General features: G+C 43.9%; 1 protein-coding gene across 1 annotated transcript in view; it reads right to left on the bottom strand.

Moving 5' to 3' along the window:
- Positions 1 to 25,197, bottom strand: part of DDHD1 (DDHD domain containing 1) — a 67,415-nt gene that overhangs the window by 16,466 nt on the left and 25,752 nt on the right. The window contains exons 3-6 of the mRNA XM_036384670.2: positions 24,713 to 24,841; positions 22,595 to 22,742; positions 9,582 to 9,688; positions 9,203 to 9,309 (exon numbers count right to left, since the gene is read on the bottom strand). Coding sequence (XP_036240563.1) covers positions 9,203 to 9,309; positions 9,582 to 9,688; positions 22,595 to 22,742; positions 24,713 to 24,841 — 491 coding nt within the window. The remainder of the gene's footprint in view (positions 1 to 9,202; positions 9,310 to 9,581; positions 9,689 to 22,594; positions 22,743 to 24,712; positions 24,842 to 25,197) is intronic.

Here is a 25,197-nt window from a genome sequence, read left to right as displayed (position 1 = left end):
AAAGGTTTTGATTAAAACCCAGAGCAAAACAGCAAGAATCAGTTGAAATCAAAGTGTTTGGGGATTCCTGCCAGGAACAGGTAAATAATCTTCTGGCATCGTGGCATTTCCATTATAAGGATCTGATCTTGCAAACATAAAAAAGAATAATTCTTGGAAATCCCTGGTTGGAAACTGAGTCCAGCCCTGTTTTTAATCCTCCTCCTCCTCCTTAAAAACTTGCTGTTACTGGGAAGTTCAGCACAAACATGGACATAACTAAGAAAAGGATTTCCAAACAGATGCACATTTGCAATTTTGCAGACCAGAATCCAAGCACTGAATTCGACCAAATGATCTGATGAAGACAATTCCTAAACTCCAGATCCCCCAGGTAATTGTGGAGTGGTAGATCTGCTCTGGGAAAGGCTCCAGAACTCCAGGCACTGGGAATGGTCTGGTTTGTTGCTCTGCCAAAACCAGAAGCCCTCCACCTGCAGTGAGCACTTATGCAGGGTGGTGTCCTGCCAACAGTCCTGTGCCAGTCCTAAGATTAGAAACTGAACCTTTGTGGTGCAGAGCAAGGAAAAAAAAAAAAAGGAGAAAAAGAAAAGGAACTGAAACAAAAATGAATAGTCATTTAAAGTCACAGCTTAAAACCTGCTTGGATAAGCAGTATATGAAGTTGAGGCAATATTTATTGGGGGATGATGTTTAAGGTCCCTTCCAATCCAAGCCAGTCTATGATTTAATCCTCATTTGCTTTCTTAGTCTTTAAAAGCATAAAATATTCCAACTTGTGAAAGAAAAGTTTGAACAGGGTTTTAGTCCAGTAAATGACACCTGAACTGCTTTCAAATCTTCTGTAGTTACAGCTTGGTATGTCCTAAAAATCCATGTAAAAATACTTCTAAAACCACTTTACATTGCCTAAAATCTTTTGGTTGGATTTAAACATGAAAAATATGACTGCCTATCAAATTTTCTCTCCTAAATGGCATCACTGCAATAAAATTTTAAGAGCTGATCTTTTTATGCACAGCTTGCCTTTCTATTCCCTCTAAAGGGTCTTAATTAAAGGTTCACTGTTAAATAAAATAAAATTTAAAAAAAGACAACCCAAAAAAATAAAACAACTCCCTTCCCAGCCTCCCAAACCCAGGACATCCAAGTGGCTGCTCCATGTCTGCACCTCATGGTTGGGTTAGAGGTAATGGGTGCCTCATCCTGAGCTTGCTGACAGCTTCTCCTGCTCCCACTGCAGCTCCATCCAAGGAATTCCTGCTGAAATCAGCCCTTTTCTCACTTATTTCCCTGCCAGCCCCAAACCTCAGCACCTGCTAATCCATGGGATCTTATCCTGCTGGTTCTGCAGGAATCACCCAAAAATCTCAGGAATGGTGGGAACAGTGGAATGCTGCAGGACCAGACTCCTCTCTCTCTTTGCAGCTCCCATCCTGCCTCCCAGTTCCCAGCTCATTTGGGGGACAGTGGGAGCTGTTTTTCCATCCCAGGTTCCATAGGGCTTTCCTTACAAAAAGCCTGGAGATTCCTTGAGCTCCCTAAGCCAGGGATTGTGGGTTTGGTCCCATTGGGGTCACCAGAAACTGATGCCTTGTGCAGGCTGCCCTAGAGCAGAGGCTGGATGGAGTTCCAGAATAAAGCAGGGATTGATTCAAAGCATCTCCTCCATGCATCCACCTTGGGCAGCACCAGAGCCCAGCCAGGCCTGCACCCAAGATGAACCAAAATGGCCCCAAAATGCACGGCCGGGCACGGGCTCTGTCCCTGGGATCAGTTCTGCTCCATTTGCACCTTGCAGTTCATTGTCCCATTCCAGCTTTAGCCCCTGCAGTCCCACCCTGCTTGTTTTTCTCTCTCCAGCCCACGGGGTTTGTGCTCTTGGGCTGAGGTTTGGGTCATTTGTCCTTGGTGCCCAGCTGGAGCAGGAATTGTTTTGTCTCCCTGCTCTGTGCTCAGAGCTCAGCATCCCATAATATGGAGCCCAGACCCACCCACTAAAGTAGCACAGAATGTGAAAAATAGAAAAACTAAAACCTGAGGCATCAGCCCAACCCATTTCACCACCTCCTAAGGCTTCTCCCACAGACTAAACAAGCTCAAATACCTCCCAGAAGAATCAATGAGGCAGCAGTGGATTGAGCTGATATTTTCCCTGTCAGCTGCTCTGCTCCTCCAGAGGGAGCAGGGAGATGCAGCACCTTTCCCTGTCTGTTTCTGAGCAGATCAAACACTGTAACAAAGGGAACAATTCCTATTTCTTCCAGAAAAGCTGCATCAAATCCCATCCTCCCAGCTGGCCCTCATTTAGCATCAGCCTGAGGACACTGAAATATTTCAAAGAAAGGGCCTGGAGTGAAAGGACAAGGGGGAATGGCTTCCCACTGAGAGAGGGGAATGTAGATGGGAGATTGGGAAGGAATTCCTGGCTGTGAGGGTGGGCAGGCCCTGGCACAGGTGCCCAGAGCAGCTGGGGCTGCCCCTGGATCCCTGGAATTGTCCAAGGCCAGGCTGGAGCAACCTGGGATAGTGGAAGGTGTCCCTGCCCATGGTTTGGGGTTTGGAATGAGATGGGCTTTAAGATTCCTTCCAAACCAACCCATTCTGAGATTATCTCTCTCTATCAGCTGAAGTTTTGCCAATAAATCCTCCTTGCAGGAAACTCAAGCCTGCAGGATCAAGTTGCTCAGAAGGCAGCAGCTCATATTCAGATGAACTGAGGTTAGAAGCTCTCTGCCCTTCAGAAACCAAATTAAAGGCAGAGTAAGGAATGCACATCCACGGGGAGCTGCCTTGAGGGCCATACAATTCCAGGGGGAAGCCAAAAACTGACCAAGGAGCAAGAGGCAACACTTGATGAGGCCAAAAATGCCCTTTCCTTTCCCAGTTATGTGTCTGGCTGCCACATGGCTTCCAAGAAATCAAAAAATAACAGCCTATCCCATCCATTCAGGAATCCTGAATTGGCACAGGCCTGGCTTTTGTACAGATGGGGAGTCTGAGCCAGGTGACATGTCCCTGTCACCTCAGGCTGAGGAACACTGATAAAAAGGGCAGCAGAATCATGTCCTTTGTCACCTCCTGGGTGTTGGGCAAGGCTGAACTGCTGGATCATGATGGGAACAAAATACTGTGGAAGCAGTGAGGCATCCAGAGCTGCTGCCCTTTTGTGCAGAGCACAAACAGCATCCTGTGCTGGGCTGGAAAAATCCAAACCTCTAAATTCCAGCACCAGCATCGCAAACAGCTGCTTAACCTCTAAATTCCAGCACCAGCACCCCAAACACCTGAATTCCAGCACCAACATCCCAAGGAGCTGTTCAACCTCTGAATTCCAGCACCAGCACCCCAAACAGCTGCTTAACTTCTAAATTCCAGCACCAGCACCCCAAACATCTGAATTCCAGCACCAACATCCCAAGGAGCTGTTCAACTTCTGAATTCCAGCACCAACATCCCAAACAGCTGCTTAACCTCTGAATTCCAGCACCAGCACCCCAAACATCTGAATTCCAGCACCAACATCCCAAACAGATGTTCAACCTCTGAATTCCAGCACCAGCATCCCAAACAGATGTTCAACCTCTGAATTCCAACACCAGCATCCCAAACAGATGTTCAACCTCTGAATTCCAGCACCAGCATCCCAAACAGATGTTCAACCTCTGAATTCCAGCACCAGCATCCCAAGGAGCTGTTCAACCTCTGAATTCCAGCACCAACATCCCAAACAGATGTTCAGCCTCTAATTTTCAGCACCCCAAAGAGCTGTTCAACCTCTAAACTCCAGCACCAACATCCCAAAGAGCTGTTCAACCTCTGAATTCCAGCACCCCAAAGAGCTGTTCAACCTCTGAATTCCAGCACCCCAAAGAGCTGCTCAACCTCTGAATTCCAGCACCAGCATCCCAAGCTGCTGTTCACTCTCCTCTGAGGAAAAGCAGCCTTGAAGACACCAGCATAATTTAAGCATGGATAGCATGTTCCTGGCAAAGCAGAAGGAAATTGGGATTTGTGTGTGGACAAATAACCCCTGGACACACACCAAGAAGATCCAGAACTCCATCCCCTGCTCCATTTTAGGGGCAGATTGTTGGGATTGAAGGGGGTTTTCAATGCACACCAAAATTACCAGTGTAGAAAATGACATTTTCCTCTCAATATCCAAGAAATGAGTTTTTTTCCAAGAAAACAGGGAGCAGAAAACCCCTGCTGGCACCTGAGCACAGCAGTAACACAGCAGCTTGAGTGCTGCTCCTTTCTCTGTGCTGTCTCCACAGGATCCTCACCCACCACACAATCTTCCCACACGAACAGTCTGAAGAAAAATAAAAACAAGAGACAGGTAGTGCAGGACACCTGACCTGTGCACCCTCTGCAGCCTGAAGAGCAGGACTGTTTCTGCAGGCTTTGTGGGGAAGGAATGTGAAGGAGATCTCAGGAACAGTGAGCTCTGCAAGCAGCTCTTCCCACATGTCAAGAGAACTTGAGGAGAAAGTGCAAAGTCCTTTGAAATTCAGCCAGCAGGAGTGTGAGCCAGCTGGAGGGGGAAGAGGCTCCTTGAAAGCCAAGGGAGGAGCTGCAGCTCACGGGGGGATTGGGAAGGGTTGGGAAAGCAAAGCTGAGGAGGTTTTGCTCCACGTGGCCCAGGAGAAGGTGCCAGCAGAGCTGGTGAGGCTGCTGACCCCCAAGGGGACAACAGTTGTCACATTCCCTGATGGAATCACTGGCGGATGCCAAAGGAGTGTCACAACAACAGATGAGAGGCCAGAATCAGCTGTGGCTGTGGGAACAGATGGGAAGGGCTCTGTCTGAGGGATGGCACAGAAAAAGGATCTGTGGAGCAGCCTGAGCATCTCTCCCAGGACCCCTCTTGCTGCTGAAAAGCTGAGTCCAACCCATTAATAACAAGTCACTGTGCTCAAGATGAAGTTTAGGTTCAGACACAGCCACTAACCAATGACTTTATAAAGCTGAGAGTACATTCAAGGGCAATCAAATTAATTAAACCAGCCAAGTAGCTCCTTCACTATTAGGTTTAACAGGATATGCAAAACCAGTCCTGAAATAGTCCCAGCTTAAAATTCCCTGCTTCCCATCTTGTTTTCAAACACACCTGAACCAGTTGCCTTTTAGAGTGCACAAGAGAATGGTATTTCCATTGCAAAACAACCCAAAGGGATGAAAGCTCTGCTAAAAGTTAATACTTGTCCCAAATTTGAAGAGGTTGGACATTATTTCTCCTTTTAAATATGTGTATAAGGGCAAACCATGAAGCCAGTCCAAGGTCAGGACTCTGAGCAAGCTGTTCTAGTGGAATGAGATTATCCCTAATTTCCCTTTCAACATAAACTATTCCATGATTCTAAGGTGGACAGTGAAGTTTCTCCACTTTTACAGTGCAATATTTGCACTAAATCCTTAGAAATCTTGGGATGATGAATGTAAATTGTATTTATCCCACACTAAAGGCATTTTCTGCCAAGCCATATATCAATAATTCACAGAATTACAATTAGCCTGCAAGTAAGCACAGGGAAGATCAGTAAAAAAAAAAAGGCACTTAACAGTAAAATGAAGGTGACAACTCTGCATTTACTATGCAACAATTAGTCTTTCTAATCTCTGCTGCAAGCATTTATTATTAAAGAAATATGAAGCTACAGTGACACAGATGTGAAACCAAGTCCCCCACTGAGGACACTAAAACCCAAGATTGTGTTACCACAGATGGACCAGCAAGGCCAGGGCAGAATGTGAAATGACTCTTCCTTTAGAAATAGGCCTGTGTACATCAGAATGTCAATTTATTGCTTCTTCTTACATCTGGGTAATGTTTAAAGAGGGATTTGGTAGAGAGGAGGATACAGAAGAATTCTCTGCCACAAAACCAGCCCAGCTGAATCTGACTGGGATGTTCAGGGAGCTGTGCTGAATTATTAATGCCTGCCTGGTATCATCACATCACATGCCAGCAGTCAGAGGCACCTTTTGGATATTCTCCTGCCACACTGGAGAAGAAACAATACCTGAAATCAGAGAGGGGGTCACCCACCACGCTCTGGGGGGGGCTCCAATGGGCAATGCAGTGCCCTGGGACAGCTCTGTGCTCTCCTGGGACACCAAGTGACAGTGACACCTTCCCCTGGGAGCACAGAGGGGCTGGCACTTGCCAACCCTTTCATGAGCTGCTCCAAGAGTGCTCAGGAGCTTTAAAGAAGAAGCTGTGATAGCTCTAAGTGGGGAAAATCCTTGAAAGGGGAAAGAAAATTCCCATCCAAGTGTCACCATCATATTTTCTGGAAAATCCTCTTTGCCCAGGATTCCTCTCCTGGGAAGCTGAGAAGGCTCAGAGAAAAAGGAAAACAAGAATTTTCTAATTTGCTTCTCCTGTGTTTTGCTGCTTTGGAATGTGGTTGGAGATTGTTTATCCAACAGGTGAATTGTTTTTACTTAATGACCAATCACAGTCCAGCTGTGTCAAGGCTCTGGAGGGAGTCACAGGTTTTTCATTATTATCTTGTTAAACCTTCTGTCTGTATCCCTTCTCTACTCTTTAGTATAGTTTCAGTATAGCATTCTTTAATATAATATAATACCATAAAATAATGAATTAGCCTCCTAAGAACATGGAGTCAGATCCATCATTCCTCCCCACAACAGGGGACCCTGAAAATGCCTCATGCCAGCACTGTGCCCTGGGTGCTCACAGGGTCCTGAGCTGTCCCCCTGGCACTGAGGGGAGCAGGGAGGGGATTCAGGGAGTGACCTGGTCACTGGAGGTCACCAGGAATGCTCTGCCAGCTCTGGGGCTCCCAGCAGCAGGAGAAGCTGCTGGAGAGAGTCCAGAGGGGCCACGGAGCTGCTGCAAGGGCTGGAGCCAGGCTGGCAGAGCTGGGAATGCTCCCCTGGAGAGGAGAAGGCTCCAGGGAGAGCTCAGAGCCCCTGGCAGGGCCTGAAGGGGCTCCAGGAGAGCTGGAGAGGGGCTGGGGACAAGGGATGGAGGGACAGGAGCCAGGGAATGGCTGCCAGTGCCAGAGGGCAGGGATGGGTGGGAGACTGGGAATTGTGCCCTGTGAAGGTTGAAGGGTGCCCAGAGCAGCTGTGGCTGCCCCTGGATCCTGGAAGTGTCCCAGGTCAGGCTGGATGGAGCTTGGAGCACCCTGGGACAGTGGAAGGTGTCCCTGCCCATGGCAGGGGCTGGAATGAGTTGATTTTTCAGATCCCTTCCAATCCAAACCAGGCTGGGATTCTGAGAGCCATCAGCTGAATGGCAGCTTCACTCTTCACCACATTCCTCAGTTTATTTCCCAGAAGCAAAGGAAAGTTTGATAAAATAATCCCCTTTTGAGATCCTTTGAGGATTTCTGGCTGGAAAGCACTGGAAGTGCCCAGGGTACACAAAGAATTGTGTTGGGGTGATTAAGCAGTGAGCAGGGACATGAATTCTGAGCAATGTGTGAATCCTCAAAGCCAAGGCTCATTTCTGAGCTGGAAGGAATGGAGTGCCACAAGAAAAACACACTGAAGGTGGGAAAACCATCCAGAAGAATGCTCCATCAGACACTGTTGTGTTAAACTCTGCAAAGTCAGGTCAGAGAGAATAAAATGGGATAAGGAAGAGCAACTTGACTGTACTGCTGCAAACATTTCAAGGAAATTAATTTGATTTGATGAATAAAACCAACTTGGTATTTTGTAATCAGATCTAATCATGCTCCTCCTATGTCAGTTCTCACACCCAGGGGATGGTGATAAACCTGTAAAACTGCAATTCTACTGAGCAATGAATTAAATTTTCATGCACTGCTGGCCAGCACACCTGAAGTTTACTCACTAATCCATTTCCCATAAGATGTCCACAGACATGCCAAGCCTCTAATGCAGTTAAAAAAGTATCTGTTTTCAAACTGCCAGAGAAATTTCCATGGCTTGCCACAAAAATTTGTGTTGGCTTCAGGTACACAACAGGCAGGGAAACCTGAGAGACAGTGGAGAGCCCTGATCAATGAATTCTGCATCACTGAGCAGGAAGGGAGGCGCAGATTTTGGTTTGAAAATTGTGTTGCCAGTCTAAAGGACTCAAACACACCTAATTTGACATTAAATATCCAGGTGAGACTTAAAAGTCTCACCTTACCCCAGTCTAACCATGCTCAGGGCACCAAGGCTGCAAAAGGATTAACACTGCTCCATCCATAACACAGCCAATACAGGAAAAAGGTACAACTCCTACAGAAATTAATCCTAAAACAGCTCCAGAGGGCTTTTCCAGTGAGTGTGAAACACAAGGGGTGCTACTGAGGTGAAGCACTGTCCACTTTTTATGGGCTGCTTCATTTATTGAGGTTATTATCACTTATTCAAGGCTTATCACTATTTACAGGCCACTGTTAATTTATTATCCTATTCCTGGCTTTTCTCCTCTGATTAATGGGGTCACTCAAGAGCTACACAGGTGGGTCAAGGTGGGATGGGAGCATCCAGGATATGAACAGCCCCCTGATAAAGTGAGTAATGGGATCATTTTGGTGTCCCTGCAAGGCAAGTGCACACAAATGCAATCAGACTGGCCATGTTTGCCATCCCATCTGTCCCCAGAAAGAGCAGAAATGAAGTGACAAATACCCATGGATTTTGTCAGACATAAAAAGAACCTCAGCTCTGTGGACTTCTAGATATGCAGAAATTAAGGAGAACAGCATTAAAGCCCTTCCCATTTCTCAGCTGTTGATACAGAACCATTTTAGACATTTCTGTTCTGAATAAATGACATGGATTGTGCTTTTTGCTGTCTTTGTTCTCCTCTGTTCTTCAGGAGAAGTGAGACAGGTGAGGATAAATCACTGCCAACACCTGGGACAGGAATTGCTTCAGCTGCTCCATGTGCTGAGCAATCCTGAGCTATCCAAAAATCCTATATGGATAACTCTGTTCTGAGAAGGTAGGAAATGGTATGAAAGTCAATGGTTTGGAAAAAAAAAAACCCAAAACATTTTCTGCAATTATCTTTTCTCCTTTCCCTTTTTGTTGTTCCTTATGACACACCTACAAAGGTTTAAGACCTTTTACAAAGGTTTTCCTTAGAGAGGAGCTTCCCTGACACTCCCAATTCCGGATTTTTTTCAGCCTCTATGCCCTGGGTGTAGAATTCCCAGGGCATAGAGGTGAATTCACATGGAAAGCAGTTTTCCACACTCACCTCATCCCTGTAGAGAGGGCTGGTGTAGTACATGATGTCCATGGCACTGCTGTTGAGCATGTCCCTCAAACCCCGCACTTTATCCGGGGTTATGGAGTCCACAGTGTCTGGGAATATAAAAAAGGGAATGAAATTACATCCAGGAGAATGATAAAATAGAATAATGGGGTGATTTGGGTTGGAAGGGACCTTAAGATCATTCATGGGCAGGGGGGACACCTTCCTCTATCCCAGGCTGCTCCAAGCCCCAATGTCCAGCGTGGCCTTGGGCACTGCCAGGGATGGGAATGTTCAAAGTTGTGCAAACAAAACCAAAGAAAAAGCACAAGCAGAGAGCACAGATGAGATTTCTGGGGAGAATTAGACCTGAGTCCTGTACCTCCATCGAGGGTCAGCTTTGATCTCCACTCCACTGGAAGGAATTCCACGTGTGTTGCAAGGTTGGAAAAATATTTTTCTTCCACTTTTCTTGCTGTATCTCGCATCCTACAACAAAGAAATGAATGTTTTCCTGTACAGACCACTCTTGTAATTCCCTTCAATTTCAAGCTTTTTTCATGAAATGCTTAAATTCTCATATAATGAAAAAAAATTCTGTGCATTGCATGCTCAAAAGAGCCTGAATGTGTCACAGTATGGGCTCAACATAATCCACCTAAATTCAGTTCAAAGGTTCCTGTTCATTCTGGTGGGTTTGGGGCTGAATGGGAAAGGTAAGGATTAGAAAATTAGAAGAGAATTAGAAAAGCAGAAAATAGAAAATTAAGATTTTTCACTTCTGCTTTGAAATCTAGAATCCACTGAAATCAACCAGGTGATCAGTATAGAGGGAAACCAATTCAGTGCTTTTAAACACAAAGAAAACTCTTTAAAATATGGCTTGAAAGAGCAGAATTTTATTTTAATTTTACATAGTGAATTGGAAGGCTTGAGAGCTGCAAGGGTGAGAAACAGGATCGCTTGTGAGTGTTTTAACTTGCAGGAGCAGATGGAGAGGCTTTTAAAAGACTTTTCATTTTACAGCATATCTGAACATGAACATTGCTGCACCTCTCTCAAGGGATGAGAAAAACTTAAAATACCTCAACCCCAAAGTGTCTCTGACCCTCTCTGTTTGGGGGGGGAAATGGGAATAATGATAAGTTATGTTATTTAAAAAAATATTACTTTATTTGTGTTGTGTGAAAAACCCATCATTGAAAAAGGAAAAGCAGCAAGAAATCAGACAGAATATGAAATATCCAGGCATTCTATAAATAATGAGAACCTTTACCTTTGAACACCTCATCTTTAGAACAACACCCCAAAAGTTAACAGAACCCACAGAACACAACTGCAAAAAAACCTTGTGAAAAAGAGGAAAGATTTCCCAATAAAAGATTTCCCCAGGCAGCTGCTATTTGTAAAAATTAAGAACCACAAAAGAACTATTTTCTTGTAGAGAAACCTCCATGACATTAACATGAGGGACTTCTCTCCCTAACTAAAGAAAGACTATTTTAGAGGTAGTAAACTGAGTAAAATTTATTTAATTTATTTTATGATTTTTAAAGTCCTTTCCTAATCAAACCCTTCTGGGATTTTACAAATTTGGGACTGTTGTGCTGGACCACAGCTGGACAACCTCAACCTTAAATAAATTTATAAAATTTATTTAATTTATTTCTTTACATCATCATTAAAAAAGAAATAGTTGTAGGAAGAGGAGAAGTATCCTAAAGCTTTTTTTAAATTCTTATTATTACTCTTTCTTTTAATTCCTATTAATAAAATTTTCTTTATACCCTTTTAAAGTTTTAAACCTACTCTACTTGTCTCCTAGTCCTACCTCCCAACAAGAAGTAAATGAGTGCATTCTAGTGAGCACACTGCTAATTAACCAACACTAAACCCACCACACTCATTAGTACATTAACCCAAAAACCTCCAATTAACAAACCAAAACCACTACAGTCACTCAGCATCCAAAGCAAGGCAATTTTTAATTTCCTTTCTTTCCTTTACCTGAATCCTGGCCCCAACAGTATTCCTATTTTTGAGATGAGCACAAAAAACCAAACCCAAGTTCCCAGTTGCAAGCATCAAATTTTTATTTATTTCAGTGTTTCAATGCATTTTCCCCCCTATTTTCAAAGCAACCCCCTTTTAATTGATTCTACAACCAAAGGCACAATGACATTCATCTTCCACCTGCACTTCCACCTGTCCAAATGCTTTTTAGTGAGTTTAATCCCTGAGCTGAGGCACTTTCCTTGGGTGCATTAATGCTCCTCTGTTCTTCAGGAGAAGTGAGACAGGTGAGGATAAATCACTGCCAACACCTGGGACAGGAATTGCTTCAGCTGCTCCATGTGCTGAGCAATCCTGAGCTACCCAAAAATCCTATATGGATAATTCTGCCCAAACTCTGTTCTGAGAAGGTAGGAAAGGGAATGAAATGGTTTGGAAAAAAACCAAAAAAACCCCAAACGTTTTCTACAATTACCTTTTCTCATTTCCCTTATTTTTAAATTTTTTTTAAAATTTATTTTTAAATTTTTTTCCTCCACAGGAGAAGTTCATTATGCTGCTAAAAAAGCAGATTAATCATGCATCACATTTTTGAGAGAGGCAGTGAAAACACTTTTCCATCACTGACATTAATTTTCTGATGAAAGAAAAGGAAAAAAAAAAAGGAGGAATGGGGAGGAAAAAAAGGGGGAATGGAAATGAAATGGGGAAAAAAGGAAAGAAAAGTTGGGGAAAGGGGGAAAAAGGAGAAAGGAATAAAAGGGTGAAGGGGGAAAGGGAGAGGAAAGGGGGAGGAAAGGGGGAGGAAAAGGGGAGAAAAGGGGGAGAAAAGAGAAAGGGAAAGAAAAGGGGGAGAAAAAAGGAGGAAGGGAAAAAAGGGAAAGTGAGGGAGAAAGGGGGAAGAAAAAAGGGAAACAGAGGGGAAGGGAGAAAAAGGAGAAAGTGAGAAAAAAAAAAGGGGGCAGAAAAGGGGGAAGGAAAAAAGGGAAAGGGAAAAAAAGTAGGGAGAATAAAAAAGGGAGAAAGGAAAAAAAGCAGAAGGAAAAAGGGGAAAGGAAAAAAACAAGGGAAGAAAAAAAGGGGGGGTGGGAGAGAAAAAGGGGGCAAGAGAGAAAAATGGGAGAAAGGGAGAAAAAAGGGGGAAAGGGAGAAAAAAGGGGGAAAGGGAGAAAAATGGGAGAAAGGGAGAAAAAAGGGGGAAAGGGAGAAAAATGGGGGAAAGGCAGAAAAATGGGAGAAAGGGAGAAAAATGGGGGAAAGGGAGAAAAATGGGAGAAAGGGAGGAAAAAAAAAGGGGGAAAGGGAGAAAAAAAAGGGGGAAAGTGAGTAAAAAAAGAGGGAAAGTGAGTAAAAAAAGAGGGAGAGTAAAAAAAGGGAGAAAGGGAGAAAAAAGGGGGAAAGGAAGAAAAAAAAAGGGTAAAAGGAAGAAAAAAAGCAGAGAAGGGAAGCAGCATCCTGTACATCCTTTTTTCCAAAGCTGTCACTGCAGGCCTGTGCAAACAGCCAAGAAATGCAACTGCTCAGCATCTCTATTTTTAAAGCCTGGTGTGATTGCACTCCTAATCTCCTGGATTCTTGTCCAAAGAGACGGCAAAGGTTTAAATAAAGCAGAATATCCTTCCCATGACAAGAAAGAAAACAATTCAGCAGGAGGATCTGCTTAAATCAAGGAGATTTTTGAAAATGCCCCCAGCTCCTTGGTATTGCCAAGCCAGCTTCACTTTTTCTGCCTGAACGAGGTGGTTTTGGCTGGGATAAAGGTAATTTCTTTCCTGGTAGTTGGTACAGCACAATTTGGATTTAGGATGAGATAATGTTGATATTTTGGTTGTTTTGGTTGTGCTCCTCCTAAATCAGGGATTTTTCAGTGTCTCATGCTCTGCCAACAAGGAGCTGCACAAGAAGCTGGGGGGGAATATGGGCCAGACCCAGACTTATTTCTGGATTTCCTATTATTATTATTATTATTATTATTATTATTATTATTATTATTATTATTATTATTATTATTATTATACAATTCTCATCTCAACCCATGGGTTTTACCTTTTCCCAGTTCTCCTCCCCATCCCACTGCAGCTACAGGCTGGGGTTAAGTTTTGACAGTAGCAAAGAGGAATTCAAAACCAGTAAAATTTAGAAGGAAATTAGCCAAGCAGCAAAATAAAGTGGCTCAGATTAAAAGCAGTAAAAGCACAGAAATATTGTCTGAACAAAGCACAGAATTTTACACAGCAAAACCTACTTGAGGTGAAAGAAATGGTAAACAACCTGGTCCTATTAGAGCAAGAAAAACTATCCACATTATTTATTATTATCAGTAGAAGCTGGAAATATTGTGGAGGAACAGCTATTAGACATCTCTAAAGCTTTATATCTTTAAATCCAACAACTACAGAGCTTTTTGCTGTTTGAAAGGGTCCAGTTCTTACTAAAGCTGTTCACAAACTGACTCAGTGAGATTTTTAAAATAAAAGCAAAAACAAGAAACAGGAGTTTGGAGATAATAATGTGGCCTTGCAATTCTGCCAAACCTTATGGGGGAAGCTTCAGGTTTCCCCTCCTAAAAACTGAGCTGGCTTTGTATCCTCATCCAGGAAATGTAAAGGCTGATTTTACTCAGATGTGGGCTCACCTCAGGGAAGTTGAGGTTGTCCAGCTGTGGTCCAGCACAACAGTCCCAAATTTGTAAAATCCCAGAAGGGTTTGATTAGGAAAGGACTTTAAAAATCATCCTGTGTCACCCCCTGCCATGGCAGGGACACCTTCCACTGTCTCAGGCTGCTCCAAGCCCTGTCCAGCCTGGCCTTGGGCACTGCCAGGGATCCAGGGGCAGCCACAGCTGCTCTGGGCAGCCTTCAACCTTCACAGGGCACAATTCCCAATTCCCAAAATCCCATCCATTCCCTGGCTCCTGCCCCTCCCTCCCTTGTTCCCAGTCCCTCTCCAGCTCTCCTGGAGCCCCTTTAGGCTCTGAGCTCTCCCTGGATCCTTTCTCCTGCTGGAGTAATCCTGCCCAAACAGAACCACTCAGCTCCATGAGAACATCAAACTCCAAGCTCTAAGGAAATGTTTTTGTCCTTAGACATCCTCATCCTGGTCCAAGTGCACAAAAGTTCTGTTTGGAGCCATTTTTATCACCCGTCACCCCACGGGTGTCACAGGCTGTCAGAGCTGCACTTCCACCCTCTCATTATCTCCCAGCAATCCTTGAAATTCCCAGTGCAACACATCCAGTGGCACTGCACCACATCCCCCACTGATTTTGACAGAAATTCTGGAGAAAATTGGCTGTAATTTCCAGGCAATGCAGCTACAGACATATGCAAACCCCCACCACACACACCTGCTCATCTGTTCTGCTATAAAGATGAGGTTATTTTTCTTTTTTTCTTCTTCTGGCTCTTCAAGATAAATTTCTTCTAAAAATTTTATTAGATGGCAAATCCCTCTACTCACTTGTTAAATTAACACCAACTGAAGCCATAAATCCTCATCTAAACAGGCAGAGAATTCACCTGATACAAATGCATGTTGAAATACTGACCCCAGAGCAACAATTACTTGAAGCCATACATTGAAACACAAGGAAACAACTCTAATTTCTGTTTTTTCTAAGAAGAAAACCCACTTGTGCACAGATTCAATGCACACCTTGAAAGAATTCTGACATATTGCTATTTTTCATGCTAAAAGTAATGGGCTGAAAATAGGTACTTTGAGATACACCATGAATAAAATGTGCCTGGCTGCCTTTCCCTGATTAAAATAATAAATAACAAACCCATATTTTCACAGATATACATCCTTGCTTAAATTGAGTATATTCCACAGGTATGTTAACATATTTAGAATTATTACTGAGGGGCTGTTTTTAATCTCATGCCACTAGTTCTGTGTAGGATTAATGTTTTAATACTCCATTAAAAACAGGGGAGCTGCAAACTGAGTTAGCTTCAGCTGCTTCCCAAATTTGGCAGAATGATGCTGATGTTAACAGAGCAAAATGCTGAAAGCTTGAAGAAACTGTTCATTTTGATGTCAAGTTATCTTTGCAGACTTTCTTCAGTCAGATGATCCATGAGAGAGAAATAGGGAATGATCTTTAAGCCTCAAACGTGCCAGCTTCTCACTCTGATTTCATAAAATCATTGAATTCCAGCGTGGTTTGGGTTGGAAGGGACCTTAAAGCCCATCCAGCTCCACCTCCTGCCATGGGCAGGGACCTTCCCACCGTCCCAGGCTGCTCCAAGCCCTGTCCAGCCTGGCCTGGGCCATTCCAGGGATGGGGCAGCCACCTGGGCAACCTCTTCCTCAGTTCCAGGGGCCTCACCATCCTCACAGTGAGGAATTTCTTCCTAATATTTCATCTAAACCTCCCCTTTGTGTCAGGTTAAAGTCACAACCCTTTATCCCATCACCCTGATTCCAAGAGACAGAGCTATGGGATGTTCCCTGAAGAAAACCACTTCAATTCTGACTCCTCCCTGCAAAGCCATGTGGATCCATCCCTGGATTTTGGTCACAGAGCTGGGGAATGATGCTCTGAACCATTCCCCAACTGCTCTCACCCCCCTGGAGCTCCCTCAAAGGGAGGGCAGCTCTTGTGGTGTTTGTGGGTCACCAGGACAAGGGAAGAGATGAGAATCTTGACTCCATGTTTCAGAAGGCTGATTTATTATTTTATGAGATATATTATATGAAAAATGCTACACTAAAACTATACTAAAAGAATAGAAGAAAGGATTTCATAAGAAGGGCTAGAAAGGAATGATAATAAAAAAACCCATGACAAACTGAGAGAGCCTGACACAGCTGGCTGTGATTGATCATGAAATAAAAACAACCACATGAGACCAATCTAAGATGCACCTGTTGGTAAACCATCTCCACACCCATCAGATAATTACTGTTTACATTTCTTTTCTGAGGCTTCTCAGGAGAAAAAATCCTGGCAAAAGTATTTTTCAGAAAATGTGTCAGTGGCAGGGAGCACTCACTGCCTCCTTGAGGAAATAATAGCACTTTATTGAGGAAACTCAGGGCTGGCCTGGGCTCAGTTTGCTGAGCTGAAGTGAGCAATGCAAGTGGAGCTGTGCTGAGAGATGAGGAAATGGGAGGGAGAGGCTTTTCCCAAAGCTCAGCTGCAGAAATGCCAACTCCACTCTCCCTACAGGCAGGTTTCAAAGAGCAGCTCAAGACTCAAGTCATGTTCTGCCACTGCTGCTCTCTGAAAACTGCTGTGAAAATGGCTGTGAAAATTGCTGCTCCACAACACACACAGACTCATCCTGCTCCAGAAGATGGAAACTCCAGCATGCAAACAAAGGAAGCACAACTGGGACCCACACTCCATCCTTTTGAAGAGTAACAGGATTTTGCACCATCAGAGGCACTGAAGGTGCTTTGCTGGTTGATCACAGGATCCTGGGACAATCCTGGGAGATCCAGGTGCTCCAGATTCCCCTCCAGCACTGCTTTCCAAAGGGCAGGAAGGCTTTGCCCTGCTCTGGCACAGAGCACTGCACTCCCTGGCCCCTCCCAGCTCCACTGCACCCACTCCATGCATCTTCCAGATGGTGAGTGTTGGTTCTACCACCCAAACCCATGAAGAAGAAGGTAAAGAAGGACTAGCATCCAGATACAAGCCCACTTTTTTACACCAGCTTACAGATGGGATGGTGTGAGCAGGGAAAGGGCAGAAACAAGGGATGGAAGGAGGCAGGGAATAGGAACAGCCCTGGGGATACACCCAAATCCTGAGCAGGCTGCTACAGCTCCTGCCCAACACCCAGCCATGTGTTAGGTAATAAATACACACAAAACAAGCTGCTCCAAAAGCATTTCATGCCCTAACTGTCACCTTTTACCTCTTGGCCTGAACTTCTCTGGCAAGACAGGCTCAAGTTGAAACCTGTAAGGCAGTATTTACCAGCTGGGTGCTCAATTCCTGCACCAAATGATGAAAAACAAGCATTTAATATGTATTTAATGCAATGCAAACGTTTAAGTGGAACATGAAGCTACCAAATACCTGAAGAGCTAAAATTATAGAAAAGATTTTACAGGAAAATCTTCATTTGAGATTCTAGCAGCACACATTAATGCAGTGAAAGGCTTCTGAGAGGCTCTGCCCAGGCTTGCATAGCAATGGAAATGTACCAAAATAGCTATTCCAAAGTAATTATCCTAATGATAATCCACAATTAAAATGCTTTCTAATGGGACTTGCAATAAAAATGTAATTGGTGATTAGGCCAAGATGCTGGTGCTTGTGCAGACAGCAATTTTTGGGCTGTGAGGAGCAGCACAGACAAATGTGATTTTGGAATCCAAACAGGAGATTCAGACAGAGGCAGAGCCCAGCCTCAGGCTGAGAGCAGCCCAGAAGTGACACAAAACTGCAGCTGCTCTGGAAAAGCACAGCAGAGTCTCTTCACTCATTCCCCAAGCACAGGAGATGATGAAATTTAGTCCAGCCTAAAGCTTTGAACCCTGCCTAAGGCAGGTGAAAGGTCTGACCTTCACCTGGGTCAGGTGAAACAACAGGAGATTTGAAAAGGAGGGTGGGAACATGGAGAAGAACATTCCCAGATGGGCAGAGGAGGCCACCAGGATGATCCCAAGAGGGATGGAGCAGCTCTCCTGTGAGGAAAGGCTGGGAGAGCTGGGATTGCTCAGCCTGGAGAAGAGAAGGTTGGGGGTGCAAAATGTGACATTGAGGGGAACTTTCAGGAGAGCTGGAGAGGGACTGGGGACAAGGGCTGGAGGGACAGGAGGCAGGGAATGGCTCCCAGTGCCAGAGGGCAGGGATGGGTGGGAGATTGGGAACTGGGAATTCCTGGCTGGGAGGGTGGGGAGGGGCTGGGATGGAATTCCCAGAGCGGCTGTGGCTGCCCCTGGGTCCCTGGAAGTGTCCCAGGCCAGGCTGGACAGGGCTTGGAGCAGCCTGGGACAGTGGGAGGTGTCCCTGCCAAAGGAATGAGACGAGTTTTAAGCTCCCTTCCAACCCAAGCCATTCCATGATTCTAAATTATACTCAGATGTTGGAGTCCTGGATGCTGAGAATTTCAGACTTTCTGTGCTGACAGACTCTGACCTCCCCAAGAGAACACTGCACTGACCTGAGCTGTGGAAAAGGCTTCCAAAATTAATTAATAGCACTAAAATTACGAGTTTGCAGTTTGAATAGAAGTGTGTAATATCACAAGGTGAAAAAACTTAAAGAGTTTAAAGTTTTAGAATATAATAAAATGTATAAAACAAGACAGAAGTTTTAAGTTTAAGTTTAAAGACAGAAGCTAGTCCTTCTTTACCTTCCTCTTCACCTTCCTCTTCATGGGTTTGGGTGGCAGAACCAACACTCAATATGTGTAACAACATCTCTCCCTCCCATTCACCCACAAATTCAACAAAACCACAGATCAACTTCCATGGAAAAAAAATACATTCCAAATAACAGCATGTGGGTGTGTACAGTACAAAGACATCCCAAAGAGATTTATTTGAAAGCCAACACTCTGCCTTATCACAAACCAAGGAATTCCAGGATTCTGATGGCAAATAAAACCCCCTCCAGTTAAGTACATTCTGCCATAAAACCTTGCTTTGTATTAGGCAGAAATACAGATTATAAAGCCTTCTCCCTTAAAGAAGCATCCCTGTGGTACCAACAGAGCTCAGAGCTCCTGCTGGGGCAGCTGAATCTCTGCTCCAGCCTGGAGGAGGGGCTGTCTCTCCCCAGAAAGTCCCAGGGAATATCAGTGCTGACAGGAGCAGCTTGTTGCACCAGCTGCTGTGCTACATTTAGATAATAAATGTGTTTAACTACACAGAGAAAAAAACAAAATTATGTCACATCCACCACAGACCTGCTCATCCAAGCATCCCTGAGATGGCATCTTTTCCATTTACCTACTCACAGGACACCCTGCAACCACAGCATCCAGCCAGGCTAATGAGGAGGTTGAGCTGCAGTCCTTAATGAAATTAGCACAGATAATTTGGAATTTCCCCGGACAAGGGGTCTCTGTTTTCAGCTCTGTAACCAGCAGGATCTGCCTAATGATGCAGCAGCACCCTGGGAGCTGCACCAGCTTCTTCTCAAGGTGCTAACCTGAGGACAGAATGTGTCAAATGAGCTCTGGTGGGGTCCAGCTGCAGGTTTCCTACTGAAAAATGTGCATTTAAAAGGCAAAAAAAAAAATCCCACTGACATCTTCTCTCCTTAGCTTTGATTTAAAAGAGTGAATGGTCAAAAAATACTTTTTCTTATTAATTTTCTTTTTCAAAAGGCACCAGTGTGTCCCTAATGGAAAAGCTTGTAAAAAACCACCCCAAAAACCAAGCAGCACACAAATATCATGGATGAAGGTGCTAACAGAAAGTGCCAGCATGGCTTGTGAGAGCTTGGCAGACATTCCTTCTGAAATCTCTCCCTGCAACATATGGGATGTTCCTCACTGATAAGTTTTAAGCTGTTATTTGAAAAAAAAAAAAAAAAAAAAAAGAAGAGAAAAAAATAAAGATACTTCATTCTAAAATGATGCTTTAATTTGCAAATTTTGTGCAGAATGCACAATTTATGCCAATAATTAGCATTTTAAAAGGCTATGCAATGCTGTCTGGTATTTCTTGAGGACTTGAGTGAGATTTACTGAAGCACATAAAGTCTTGTGTCCCTTTTTGAGAAAGTATTTCATATGCTGGGCTGCCAATTAGAGCAGGACTTGTGGAATGAATGAACATCTCTGCACTGTGACCTGAGCTGAAGCTAATCCACCCACATATGCCTGTATCTATGGAAAATGGAAGAGGGAGAAAGATAAAACAGAAAAATTTAATGATTCCAAGGCTGAAGCTTTATTTCTGGCCACTGTTAAAACAGCAGCTTATACTGAGGCTATCTGCATTCTGTGTAATTCCATCCCACAAAAATGGAAGTTTTTACATTGATTTTGGTGACTAACTTTGAGCCAAGGGCTGTGGATCCTTTTTTCTCTCTGCTTTGGATTGCTGGCTCTTAAACAAAGTGAATAACAGAGCAGTGAAGTGGCAGGAAGAGGGGTGGAGAGCTGCAGGTTGGTGCTTTGAGGTGACAAGTGACACACAAGTGACATCAAAAGGTTTACCCTGGCACCCCAGAGGAGGCTGGAGTGGCACCAGGAGCTGTGGGGACACGAGAGGCTGATGACAGGATGGCACAGAGCACACAAGCACTGACCCAGAGTGACAAAGGGAGGGTGACAAAGCTCCCACCACAACATCCCAGCAATCCCAGCTCTTCCCACGGGAGCCGCTGGGTTTGTCAGCGCTGAAGGAACCTGGAGCTATTTGGGACACACCTACAGCACCATCCAGATCTGTAACTAACACCTTTTCAGTCTCCTCTTCCAGCTAATGAGGGACTCTCAGTGCCACCTCGTCCCCCACACAGCTGCCATCAGGACTTGATAATTCTGCTTCTAGGATTCAAAACCATCTTTTCGGGTGCATAAAATCACAGATTGCTTTGGTGTAAAGGATGAAGTTCCAAGCCCTGGCATGAGTGAGGATGCCACCCACTAAACCAGGGCCCCGACCTGGCCTTCAACACTGCCAGGAATGGAGCAGCCACAGCTCTGGGAATCATTCCCAAGAGCCACTTGCAAAGCAAAAGACATTCAGAGAAGAGAATCCACAGCCTTTTTGGTCCCATTCTGCTGTTCAGCCAGGCTCTGTACACAGCAACAGCTCCATCCATGGAGGGCTCCTGTCCTGCTAGGAATGACAACATTCCCGTGTCTCCCCATTCCCCCTCTCTTACAGGTGCAATTTGCTTGCCCACTATCCCTACACCCAGCTCTGAGAGACTCCATTCAAAGATTAACTTTCCCATACCACTTAACCAAAAATGTTCTGCTCAATTCCTTCCCAGCTGTTGCCGAATTCACTGAATTCACCCAGGTACCACTGAGGAACGACATTCCCCAAATGAGGAACCTCTCCCTGCTCAGCAAAGCCACCAACCACGGGAGCCAGAATTGCACACAAAATCCTTCAGGCTGGAAAAAACCTCAAGAGTCAGCAAGTCCAATCCCCACCTTGTCCTGAGAGGAATATTGGATTTGTCTTTCCAAACAAGCTGTGGGTCTGCTGGTTGATAAAACCAGCACTGGGAGATAAAGAACAATGGGAAGGATTCCACTGATTGATGAATGGAAAAATATATTTGCTTTTACAAATAAACTTTAGGTTTGCTGATAAATGAAATTAGACATTGAAAGATGAAAGAAAGAATGGGGAAGAAAAACCCCTAAATTCCATATCAATTAAAAATTAAAAGGGAGGGTTATACATTAGAGGGGAATCTCTGGTATCAGGTGTTTTGGGAAGTCTGAACCTCTCAAGGACCTCAGCCAATGGGGAAAGAGAGAAGGGAAATGTGGCTGGGAAATTGGGATAAAAAGGAGGCTGCATCCTCCAAAAATGTCAGAGATCCCAGGGGATGCCCCATGGCCTCTCCCTTCATTTGAATAAAGCCAAAGGACTCCTGTCTCCTTTTGGACCTTTTTGTGGATTAATTTTCCTAACACTCTCCAGCCCAGAGCACTGAGTGCCACCTTCCTTGGACACCTCCAGGGATGGGGACTCCAAACCTCCCTGTGTGGCATTCACATTCTCTGGAAAAATCCCCTCGCCCAGGATTTTTCTCCTGGGAAGCTGAGAAGCCTCAGAGAAAAGGAAAACAATTCTTATCTCATTTGCTTCTCCTGTGTGGAATGTGTTTGGAGATTGTTTAGCCACAGGTGATTGTTTCATTGGATTCTGAATTGTTTTCACTCTGGCCAACTGGGCCAAGCTGTGTCAGGGCTCTGGAAAGAGTCACAAGTTTTTATTATTAGCTTTTTAGCTAATAATATCTTTTCTGTATTCTTTAATATAATATAGTATTATACAGTAATAAATCAGCCTTCTGAGAACATGGAGTCAGATTCATCATTCCTGCCTTTGTGGGGACATTCCCAGCAAATACAAACCTCCCTGGACAGCCCCTTCCAAAGCTTAACAACCATTCCATGGAGAAATTCCTGCTGAAATCCAAGCTGAGCCTCCCCTGCTGCAACTTGAGGCTACATCCTCTTCACCATTTCCCCAGAAGTCCCAAGTGCTGGTGATAAAATCAGAATAAATCTCTGCTCTTTGGCTCACGGCTCTCCCTAAATTCATACACTCCAATTAACATCAAAATTCATACATTCCAAAACCATCAAAACCCACAACACAAAAGATTAATGACTCAGGAGAAGAGGAGGATGAGGAAAACAGGCAAAGATTCAGCCCAAACCAAAGGCTCTGCTGTCACTCACATTAAGGCTGTTTCAAACACTCCAAGGCACTCACATGGCTGTGTTTTTGATGATCCTTCCTTGGTCCATTTTCTGCCCAATGCCATGCACAACAAACACAATGTGGCTGGTCTGGGGTGGCTTGTCTTCTAATGTGGCTTCTTCTACATAGCCTCTGTGTAGCCTTGTCCCACTGCTTGAAGCTGCAGAAAGAACATTGTCCCACATCAGTGACATTCTGCCAGCTGCAGTGCTCTCCTCTGCTGACAGAAGCTTGGCTTTTCTCAGGCCAGCACGTTGAAAATCAGGTAATATAATAGAGATCATAAAATTAAAGGATTAGCATCTATTTTTAAATATGTGTGTACAGTACAAAGACATCCCAAAGAGATGAATTTTAAAGCTATCATTCTGCCTTATCACAAACCAAGGAATTCCAGGATTCTGCACCTGATGGCAAATAAAACCCACTCCAATTAAGTATGTTCTGCCACAATAAAAGTGCCTATATTTTTAATTATAGGCACTTTTAAAGCCCTGAAAGATTTGAGCAGCCAGGTGATATCAACAGCCACTTCCACTGGAAAGGGAATTAATTTCAGGCATGTTTTGGAGACCAGCTCTTCAGAAAACAGTTGTGTAACTGTGCACTCACTTCTGCAACACAAAATCCTTCTCCTGGGTGTCTCAATCAATGAAATTCCTTCTGTCTCCCCCTTACTCCCACAGCATGGAAAGATCATGGAAATGACCTGTCCACGTAAGTGTTGTCACTTTATCCACCCCAATTAAAAGAGCATGTTGAAAACCTTTAAAATTTATCATTTTGATAGGGAAAACTTGCTTTATTTTGAGCTGATCCAACCTGAAATTTCCCCCTTGTTCTTCAGTCCAGTGACCAAACCCAAACCCAATTCCCCAGGGTAAACGTGGGCATTTTCTCCCTGCTGTGCTGACAAACCCATGGGCACAATGTGCCTCCATCCCCCTCTAGTGACACTCAGGGGACCACACCAGGCACCAGTGCTGGCCTCCAAAGCTGGAACTAACAGCTTATTTTGGTTTTAAACAGGAGGAAAACACCCCAAACCCACTGAGGGCATTTTTTACCCAAGACAGGTTTTGTTTATCAAGTGAGTTTCTCTTTGATATTTCTCCTCCACAAATTGTTTGGGCCAGATCTCATTATTTATTACACATTATCCCCATGGTGTTCTGGATAAATGACATCATTTCTTCTGGAACTGAAGCACTGAATTATATTATTTTTCAAGGAAACATTAATTAAGTGTTCACCCAGGAGTCCTGGGGGGTAAGAGGGCATTAATTACAGGGCAGAGGATGCAGAATAAAGTCAGAGCTGTGACCTGACCTTGTCTCTTCAAGGAACAAACCAAATGTGCAGGTTCTTGTTCTGGTGTCCTGCACAGGACAAGTTCCCATTTTCTAGGATGGAAATAACCTGCTTTTTCCTTGAGAGACTCCCCCCTCTCTTCCAACCATCTCAGCTTTGCTGCCTGACTGGGAGTGTTGAGTTTAAATGAGCCTGAATTTCTACTGGAAATAATTTCTGTCTAAATGCCCTTTCCTGTCACTTCATAGTTCTGTTTTATGAACAGAAGTAAAGGCTGGATGGAGGTGGGGAGAGGGAAGGTATGGTCATGTATTTAAGGAATGCATCACAATATCTAAGTACCCAGCAGTAAAATGAAGGTTGCAAAAGGAACTGTAATCCTTATATTATTACAGGAATAATCCTAATTTTACATTAATTCTAATTTAATTCTAATTTTAGCTTCTGGACTCTGCCACTGTAATATTTTCACGTATTTGTTACGTAGTGCTAACTGCTGCATCCAAACCCATCAAAATAAAATTAAACTATAACAAAATTATAATTTTTAAATTTAAAATTAAACAAAAATAAATATAAAATTAAAATATAATAAATATGTAATCTAAATAAAATTTTAAAATATTCTCATCCAAATAGAATAAAATTTAAAATATTCACATCTAGTTACCATTATTTACACAAGCTAAGGATTCTGAATACTCATATAAAGTAAAAAATGCAATGGCCAAAGTGGGTTACTCACATTAAAACCTTTTGGAGTTAAACTTCAAATGCTGGCACTTACAATATTCTTTACAAAGTTTGGGAAAGATTTACCTTTGGAAAACCCCAACTTTTGTGTGACAGTCCTTGCAATTTTGGATGTTGTGGCATCACTGTACAGATACACCTCATCCACACTGTGCCAGTCCACATGGTTACGGCTCAGCTTTAGACTGTGAATGGCTGCAGCAAAAAGGAATAAATAAATTGAATTTAGGTGGGGAAGAGGGGAAAAAAACCCCCAAAGACAGAGAGAGAGAAGGGTGATTCACACACAGGTTAAAATCTAGAGCTCCATTATGCCTGAATTTGTGTTATTTCTTACCTTGAGGAATTTTTACAGCTGGGTTTAACCTGAGCAGGACAAGCAGCAGTTTGAAGACCACCTGTGAGGACAATTCACATCACTCCCCTCCCACCCTCATTTTGGGGTGGGAAGTACCCAAAATATTCTCTTTAAAGGGGGCAGGGTAATGGATCCTGAAATACTAGAGGTGGGTGTGATGAGCAGGTGGCTGCCCCAGGTATTTTCATCACTA

This window comes from Molothrus ater, chromosome 6 (genome assembly GCF_012460135.2).
Source record: "Molothrus ater isolate BHLD 08-10-18 breed brown headed cowbird chromosome 6, BPBGC_Mater_1.1, whole genome shotgun sequence".
Classification (NCBI taxonomy): domain Eukaryota; kingdom Metazoa; phylum Chordata; class Aves; order Passeriformes; family Icteridae; genus Molothrus; species Molothrus ater.
Note: the sequence above shows the minus strand (reverse complement) of the source record. Positions and strands in the feature narration are given on the sequence as shown.